Source organism: Asterias rubens, chromosome 13, assembly GCF_902459465.1.
Source record: "Asterias rubens chromosome 13, eAstRub1.3, whole genome shotgun sequence".
Taxonomy (NCBI): Eukaryota; Metazoa; Echinodermata; class Asteroidea; order Forcipulatida; family Asteriidae; genus Asterias; species Asterias rubens.
In genome coordinates, this window is record NC_047074.1 from 11765737 (window position 1) to 11774908 (window position 9172).

The window sequence follows — 9172 nt, forward strand, 5'->3', positions numbered from 1 at the left end:
TTTGACCCGTTCTGCCATCTAGTGTTCATGGGTCCAGGAATGCACGAACAGGTCGCATTTTTTTTTTTAATTGCCATCCTCAAAACATTTCCTGATTGTAGTATCAAGGGTTTCCTTCTTTTTTTAAATCGATTTAGAAGAAAAAAAAATCCCAAATGGGAGACTTTCTGGGACGATAGAGGGCAGCAGACTTACCGGGTAAATCCATTGTTCTCAGAATTATGCGCATGTTCAGAACTACGTAAACAATGGAAATTTACCCGGTATGTCTGCTGCCACCTAGTGTTGGAAAGTCTCCTATTGAAAAGCACTATGACAGTGGCAATTTCGGAGTGCAAAAAACAACATTGGGAACGGGACAACCCCACCCCACTTTTGGGGCTGGGAACATCACCCAACGCCTCCTTTTTGGTGACTGTCGTTTGTACCCACTTCAAAATGACTATGGCCAGATCACATCCGATATGGAACAATAATAGTACATGTACTTCCCCAATCTTGCTATGATAATGTTGTGAGCGTTTTACAATAATGTACTCTTCTCAACAATTCTCGTTGACATGTACATGAAGTATATTTTTGGTACACAAACATTTTATAACGAACCGATGCAAGCATCCAGCCAGATAATAATCGAGTAAACACAAAGACAATACATGTACTTGTCAATACGTCTTTAGATAACTATTAAAGGCAGGGTGCAGTTTTGGTAGTTGTCAAAGACAAGTATCCTCACTTAGTGTAATAAGATAACAAACAAGTGTACATTTGGGCTCAAATAGTCACCCAAGTTGCAAGAAAATAATGGAAAACAAGAACAGGAATTTGATTGCTTCTATATGCATGAGAAACGCTTCTTGTCTGAAGCCTTTTTCAGTTTAAAATTTGTGGTTGAAAATTACCTCTTTCTGTTAAACTATTACTTGAAAGGGTGTCGTTTCTGAAATTTTTTTTTTTACAATATCAACAGCCCCAAATGCTCTTTACTTGTGTATTTTTAGTGATGAACTTTTTGAGTAATTACCAAAGGTATACCCTCCCTTTATTAAGTATTTTTGATTAAGAAATCTACCGGTATTAGCAGACTATATGAGATGACTTGGAAAGGTGTTTTCTTGAAAAAAAAACAAATTTATTTTTGTAGCTGCGTCAAACACAAAACAAGGAAAGTTGCAGTTGATTCTAAAGGCCTTGTCACACAAGGCAATTTTCAGGCAACCAGTTCCAGGCAATTTTAAAGAAGAGAATCTATTTACATACGAATTGTCACATTATTTCCAGGGATTGTAAGACATTGTTTGCAAAATTACTCATGCGCTACCCAAAGTATTCCTGTTGGTTGCCTCCAAGACCTTAATGCGAATTTAATAGTTTTACATTTTTGATACCCTTTTGTAAGTTTGTCATATATTTTTGGAGCTGACTGTGTATACATTTTGGATCATGTGTCTGTGAAGTAATAATTACGTGATGTGAACGTGTGTATTAATCGTCAGTTGAACTGAATTAAATCGTGGTTAAACCCAGACTGTCACCTTGTCCCCCGTTGTCAATATTTTCAGTCAATAATTTGTTTAATATTTGCTGAAAAATGCCCCGCCCCGCCCCCCTCGCCACCCTGTGGGTGTCATGAAGTAACCCCGGGGAAAACTAAAACAACCTTTATCACATGAGGGCGTCCTTTAACTTATCAGCAAGAAGTGCCGCCGTATCTCTGTCGTAGCCTTGATCAAGGCATAATTCCGGTTCTATTTAGTTGCAGCGTGTTTCTGAGACTCGTACTTTAAAAAACCCACGGGGTTTTAGACATGTTCTCGAGTAGAGGAACAGTGGAGTGATAGAGAGACGTACTTGAATACTAAACAGATATTTTTTTCGGAATGAAAAATCGAGTTATACTCGGCTTGAGATCTTGTTGTCTGTTTTGATGAAAGTCGATGGGGCCCTGAGACCGAAGTTAAGGGAGTGGACCGAGCGAAGAGAGTGATCTCCCGCCGTGGTATTTGACCGATGCCCGGCTTAGGATGAACGCCCGCGGGGGATACGGTGTATAGCTTGCTGATAATGTTGATAAACTATGCAAGACCATGTGGTAGCATGTCCATAGAGATAGTACATCGTATTCATCAGCAGAAAAAAAAAATAAGATTAATAATGGGGTGGGGAAACTAGGAGTGAACAATTTTCTTGTTTAATCTCGACGGCTGGTTTGGAAAACGAATCCAGTGGGGGCCTGGAGAGCGAAGTTAAGGGGGTGGACCGGGCGAAGAGAGTGGTCTCCCGCCGTGATATAGATCAACATTATTTTTTGAAGTATTTTTAAACATCGTCGGCTCTCTCTCTACATTGTTCCGTGGAGATAAAAAAAAAAAAAAATGAATACTAAAAATGTCTCATTCTAAGGTAACGATAAAGGTGTAATATATTAACATTATTAAAGCTTAGACATTTAGAAAACCGCTTTTATTTGTGTTGAAAACTAACGTGAAACTGACTGGGTAATTATTGGTAAATAACTTGGGATATGGATTTACAAGCTGTACTTTCCACTCATGATGTGCTTGTTTGTCTTGTTCGAGTCTTCTTTTTCTTGCTCTTACTTTTGGAAGATTTTAATTTTGTAAAGTCGTATTCCCTTTAGGCTTAGCATTCGCTGCTACGATCCTGTGATCCCCGATCGGAAGGATGGCCCAGTCTGTTAAAGGCAGTGGACACTATTGGTAATTACTCAAAATAATTATTAGCATAAAACCTTTCTTGGTGACGAGTAATGGGAGGAGGTTGGTGGTATAAAACATTGTGAGAAACGGCTCACTCTGAAGTGCCACAATTTTCGAGAAAGAGGTAATTTTCCACGAATTTGATTTCGAGACCTCAAATTTAGAACTTGAGGTCTCGAAATCAACCATCTAAACGCACACAACTTCGTGTGAAAAGGATTATTTTTCTTTCATCATTATCTCACAACTTCGATGACCGATTGAGCTCAAATGTTTACAGGTTTGTTATTTATGCATATGTTGAGATACACCAACTGTGAAGGCTAGTCTTTGACAATTACCAATAGTGTCCACTGTCTTTAAGCACCCCGAAGATAAAAATGTAGGTATACCGTCAACCATAGATAGATCAGTTGGTCATTGATCTAATTCCCGCTCTCGTCACTGCTTTTTTTCAACCTCAAGTAGAACGTGTATTATTGCCAGTGACCGTTTTTTATATAAAACATGTTTCGACATAAATCCCAACATTTGATGGAAACAAATGAAACATGCCCAAATGAAACATGCCCAAAACCATCCCTCCCCCTCAAAAGGAGGGGGCATGTATAAAAGAAACGTGTGGTGGGCTTATAATACAATTCTTACCCCCACCTCACTGCCTCCCTTACCCACCAGCTCCCGAATAATCCCACCCCTACCCAAAACACCTCCCACCCCGCCTCTCTACCCACCTACTCCTCCATTTACCCCCCCCCCCACCACCACTTACCCCTCCTCCATACACATCCACACCTCCCCGTCCATTCCAAGACCCTACCAGCCACGATGTAATGTAGTTTCATGGGGCTGTGCACATTGTCGGTCACGCTGGCTAAATTTAGCCTCTTGTCAAGGCTGAATCTCCATTTCCATTAATTCTAGTCACAGAGTGAGTACTCATACATCCGTCTACATCACAGCTGCCCCCCCCCCCCCAATCTATCCATCTGTTATTAAAGGCACTGGACACTTTTGATAATACAATATTACTCAAACTTACTTGGTAACGAGCAATAGAGATTGCATAAAACATTGTCAGAAACGGCTCCCTTTGAAGTAACGTAGTTTTAAGAAAGAGGTAATTTCTCACTCAATTAATACAATACTTTAGCTGCAGCCTTTGATTAAGCATCTGAAAGAACACAATGTAATGCACCAAGGGCGACTACTTTTCGTTCATCATTCTCTTACACATCCGATGACCAATATTGAGCCCATATTAATTTCAAAGGTTTGTTATTTTATGCATAATGATGGGATCATGAGTAAGAACACTGGGTTTGACAATTTACCAAACGTGTCCAGTGCCTTTAATGCTATAATAGAGACTGATTCTATTTTATTTCATTCAATAACAAATCCCACGTATACTGAACAACAGAATAACTGGGAACTTGTTTTGGACGGCTAGTACTCTATACCCTTCGAGCCGGGCAAAGTTCGTCGGTGAGAACAAAGCATCTCCCCGTCTGCTGATGAGGGATTTGAGTCCTTTCAATAAACACCATGATATCAATAATCATCTCGGAGCCATGTTCAAGTTCAACACTTCAACCCCGAGCGGCTGTCACACGAGAGCAATTTAGCAAGGGTCCCTTGCTAAATTGTAGCATGGTTGTTAAATTGTTACAGAATGTTCCTTGTGTGAAAGGACAACAATTGTTTCAATTGTTTCTGTCCACAAGTTATCTTGCAAAATTGTTGTCAAACCTTGGTACACTGACTTAAATTAAGCAAGGAACCCCAAGTTAAATTGATGTTGTGTGAATGGCATCCTCTCCAAGCTCTCATGGTACCCTATTCTGAAGTAACCTCAACTCTGATATTAAATAGTCTCGTTCGCTCAAGTCATTCTCTAACAAACTGAAACATCACTGCTTGATTGATTATATATTGGTAGATCTTTAAAGGCAGTGGACACTATCGGTAATTACTCAAAATAATTATTAGCATAAAACCTTACTTGGTAACGAGTAATGGGGAGAGGTTGATGGTATAACACATTGTGAGGAACGGCTCCCTCTGAAGTGACATAGTTTTCGAGAAAAAAAAAACAATTTTCCACGAATTTGATTTCAAGACCTCAGATTTAGAATGTGAGGTCTCGAAATCAACCATCTGAACGTACACAACTTCGTGTGACAAGGATGTTTTTTTCTTTCATTATTATATCGCAACTTCGACGACCGATTGCGCTCAAATTTTCACAGGCTTGTTATTTTATGCACGTGTTGAGATACACCAAGTGAGAAGACTGGTCTTTGACAATTACCAATAGTGTCCAGTGTCTTTAAACACTAATTGTTCCGAGACTGTTGTTTTGATAATTATTTATATTGATTGGTCTGGTCCGTGTCATTGTTATGGTTGTCCTTGTCGTGTTTTAGTCCTTGGGTGTCACAAGGAAATGTAAAGCAGTATGCGTAACACAATTTTCCCTGCATGTTGGTTAGCATGTTAATTACACTCGATGTTATCTTTGACATTTCTATACGTTTTATAACTGTTGAATTATGTGGCACCCATCTTTTCATAACTCTCATTGCTGTTTTGTTTTCAACTGTATTGATTAAATATCACTGTCAACATGAAAAGCATAAAATAAAATGTGCATTGAGTTGAATTAAATTCAGTGGATCCGAGTAGTTGTATTGTAGTTGTATTGTTTTGAACTCGTGTTTGTTTCGTTTTTAATTTAGAAAACACACTTTTTTTTTGGGGGGGGGGGGTGGGGGGGGGGGGGTAATGGTGTCTTCCCAATTTCTGTTTGTCTGTTTAACTCAAGTAACATTTTTTATAATTAACATAATATACATGTACATGTACATATATTTTTCATGTAATTTTATTGTAAACCAAATTGCCTTAGTCTGTGACTTTTTGTATTTTGGTGATTTTTTTTGTCAATAAAATAAACCAATAACGAATTGAATTCATTTGATTCACCCCGAAAGCCTAACCATCATTCGCGAGTGCAAAGCTGCAGAGAGCCACATCGTATCAATATGTTTATTATATAGAGCTGGAGATGGATAGTTTCTAAATGTGCCTACGTGAGATCTGTTGCTCTGATAAACAAGGATACTTTGCCCATCCATGACTTTGCCCTCCTCGTATTCAAAGTGTTTTTTCCCCGCACTTGTAAATGATGGCGTGACCTTTTTAAGTCATTGTTTGTTGGTTGTTAGCCCGACTTTGGCGCTCACTGAGTTAACACTGTGTCTCGTATAGCTCAGTGTAGCTTGGGGATAAAATAATATACAGCAAGCCGTTCTTCAGTGTAGAATCCAACTCGGCGGTCTGTGCTATATTCGTCTCTGTTTTGCCGATTGTATGTCTTCATAATTATTAATGCGGCGTGACTCCCTAGGAATCTTCAGTACTGGATCGTGCATGTTTTTGATGAGTGTATGTCTTGGTCGTTGGGATTGAGTGTTGCAAAGTGTGCTCTCGTGTACTGTGTGGTGGAGAGACAGTATTAACCTGCCATGGCGCTGTCCATATTCAAACGAAAACCCAAAAATTCTATACCGGCCTCCCTGGCCGCATCACCGACTAAGGAGAAGACTTTTAATGTCAGCTACTTAGGGAGCCTCCGTACCGTCACGGGTAAGGGTCACGACTGCCTGAACGAGCCGTTACTGGAGATATGGTCCAAATCCAACAAGGGAACCCGCTCAGCTAAGGCCCAACTGACCATCGCCGTGGACGGGTTGAACTTGGAGCGTCTCGATATTAAGGAATTACCGATGGCTCTACAAACGTTCCAGCTTCATCGGATCTCGCACTGCGGGCTGCACCCGAAGTACCCGCGTGTGTTCGCCTGGATTCACCGGAACGAGCTCCAACGGATGCAGGTCGAGATGAGGGTGCACGCCGTGATCTGTAACCGCTCGGAGAAGGCGAAGATGATCTGCGATATGCTGACCGAGCGCTTAAAGACATCATTCGAGGAGTACAAGCGAGACATGAAGGTCAAGGATAAGATCTCAGAGAGGCGATCTAGCGAAGGAACCCTGGACCTGGCAGGCCTGAAGGCACTCAATGAGCACCGGTCTAGCTTCATGCCACCCGTGGCCAAGAGAGGTAGTGTACCTTCTCTCGGTGTCATCTTGGAGAAGGGTAAATTGGTGGGCGTGTCTCAGATGATTGATGCTAATGATGAGTTGGAAGAGGAGGAGGAGGATGACCAAGTACTTTAATGATGGGGGAACTGTGTCTTTAAACTCTGTAAGGAAATTGTTACTATACAAACTGGTCAACAAGGATTTGAAAATAAATCTGTTGATTTAAAGGGCAGGATGTCTTTAAACTCTGCTGCAAAAAAAGTTTGTTTTGTAAATTGTTGAGATTTGAAAACAGTGTAAGGATGTTATATACATGTATATACAAACTGATCAAGAAGAACTTGCAAACAATTCCTTTCTGATTTGAGCAGGAATTGCGTCTTTAAACTCTGCTGCGAAACTGCCGAAGAAGGATTTGCAAACTCTGATTTGAGCAGGAGCTGTGTTTTTAATCTTTGCTGCAAAAACAACGTTTTTTTCGTGTTAAGAACAGAGTGAGGAAATTGTTTAAATACAAACTGATCAACACAGATTTGCAACTAATTCTTTTGATTTGAGCAGGAACTGTGTTTCTAAACTCTGCTGCAAAAAAGCGTTAGTTTTAAAGTTTGTTGAGATTTAAGAACAGTGCGAGGCAATTGTATACACATTTATCAAGAAGAGTTTATTTTGCAAACAATTCTTTTGAATTGAGCAGGATCTGTTCAGAAGTATTCTACAAAAGAGATTTTTTTTTATATATGTAGACTTGCATTTAGTGAAATCAACTGATATTTATAACTAAGAACTATAATTATAAATCTTGGGGTAAATGTAAAATATTGTTTATAACATTCAAACACCGAAACAGCAAGCTGATAAATAGCATTATGCCAGCACCAGTTTTCTTTAAAGGGGCTGTCTCGTCATGATCAAAGCAAACCTGTGTACGTGTATTTATTAACTAAGGTATTGCACGGCGTGCGCCCTCCCTCCGTGCAAACTTGAGTTAAAGGCATGAACACCTGTGGTTATTGCATCTAAACATTATTCATAAATAACAAATCTGTGGAATTTTTGACTCGATTGGTCATCGAAATTGCAAGAGAACAGTGAAAGAAAAAGCACCATTACTGCACAAAATGCGCGTGCTCTCAGATGCACATAAACGGCTTCAGACCTGAGGTCATTTAATATTAATTTAGTGAGAAATAACCTCTTTCTCAAAAACTACATTACGTCAGAGGGAGCCATTTGTCACAATGTTTTTTCTATCAATAGCTTCCCATAATCCTGTTTCAGACATGGCGGACACAATGCTACAAAACTATAAGGTTTGGGTAAATTTGTCTGTATGCGCTCAATCCGAACAGTGCACTCCTATCACTTCCGCCATACCTCAAAAAGGCTTGTTGCTCGTTTACCAAGTAACTTTTTATGCTCATAATTATTTTGAGTAATAACCACTAGTAAGTGGCTGAGTGTTCATAATTCCATGTACATGCCACAGGCCTGCTTTGATCATGACAAGACGACCCATTAAAAAAAAAAAAGACAATACAAAAGGTTTAAACAAGTTTTGTATTCTGTAAATAATATTTGAGCTTGGATATGCACAAACATCATTGCTTGATGTTTTTAACATTTGTAAAGAAATTATATATTCTGTAATTAAACCAAATAACAACACGAAGTATAATTATGAACTATTATAATAACTATTTTTATTTAGCAGTATGGTATATGAACTATTACATATTATAGCATAGTATTATGCCTATCAGAACAAATCTACGACCATCCATCCACATTTTCACATACGATTATAGCTTGATCGATGTGTTGCGGGAGTGTGACGTCACAGTAAACACCTGCCTGAAGGCGATGGGTTCTGAAAATTATTGTGGCTTTGAACTTGTATCTGATGTGAAGACCATGATTGTTTATAGACCTTTCTTTTGTTGATAAACAAACCACGCTGGTTCGCATGGACGACCGAATGTTAGTAAAACACAGATGTTTTAAAGGCACTGGACACCTTTGGTAATTACTCAAAATAATTATTAGCATAAAACCTTTCTTGGTGACGAGTAATGTGGAGAGGTTGATGGTAAAAACCGTTGTGAGAAACGGCTCCCTCTGAAGTGCCATAGTTTTCGAGAAAGAAGTAATTTTCAACGAATTTGATTTCGAGACCTCAGATTTAGAACTTGAGGTCTCGAAATCAAGCATCTGAATGCACACAACTTCATGTGACAAGGGTGTTTTTCTTTTCTTTCATAGTTATCTGGCAACTCCGACGACCGATTGAGCTCAAATTTTCACAGGTATGTTATAATGTTGAGATACACCAAGTGAGAAGAC

The 9172-nt window shown here is 39.3% G+C and overlaps 1 protein-coding gene across 1 annotated transcript; it reads left to right on the top strand.

The window, feature by feature from the left end:
* Positions 1-6048: 6048 nt before the first annotated feature.
* On the top strand, positions 6049-8160 carry LOC117298880 (protein FAM43A-like). The gene has a single exon (XM_033782237.1). It carries the CDS (start codon positions 6251-6253, stop codon positions 6962-6964), a length of 714 nt encoding a protein of 237 aa, XP_033638128.1. The 5' UTR covers positions 6049-6250; the 3' UTR covers positions 6965-8160.
* Positions 8161-9172: the final 1012 nt, after the last annotated feature.

Excerpts from the sequence above, each read along its gene's own strand:
- LOC117298880 (XM_033782237.1), top strand. The coding sequence starts at position 6,251 with ATGGCGCTGTCCATATTCAAACGAAAACCCAAAAATTCTATACCGGCC.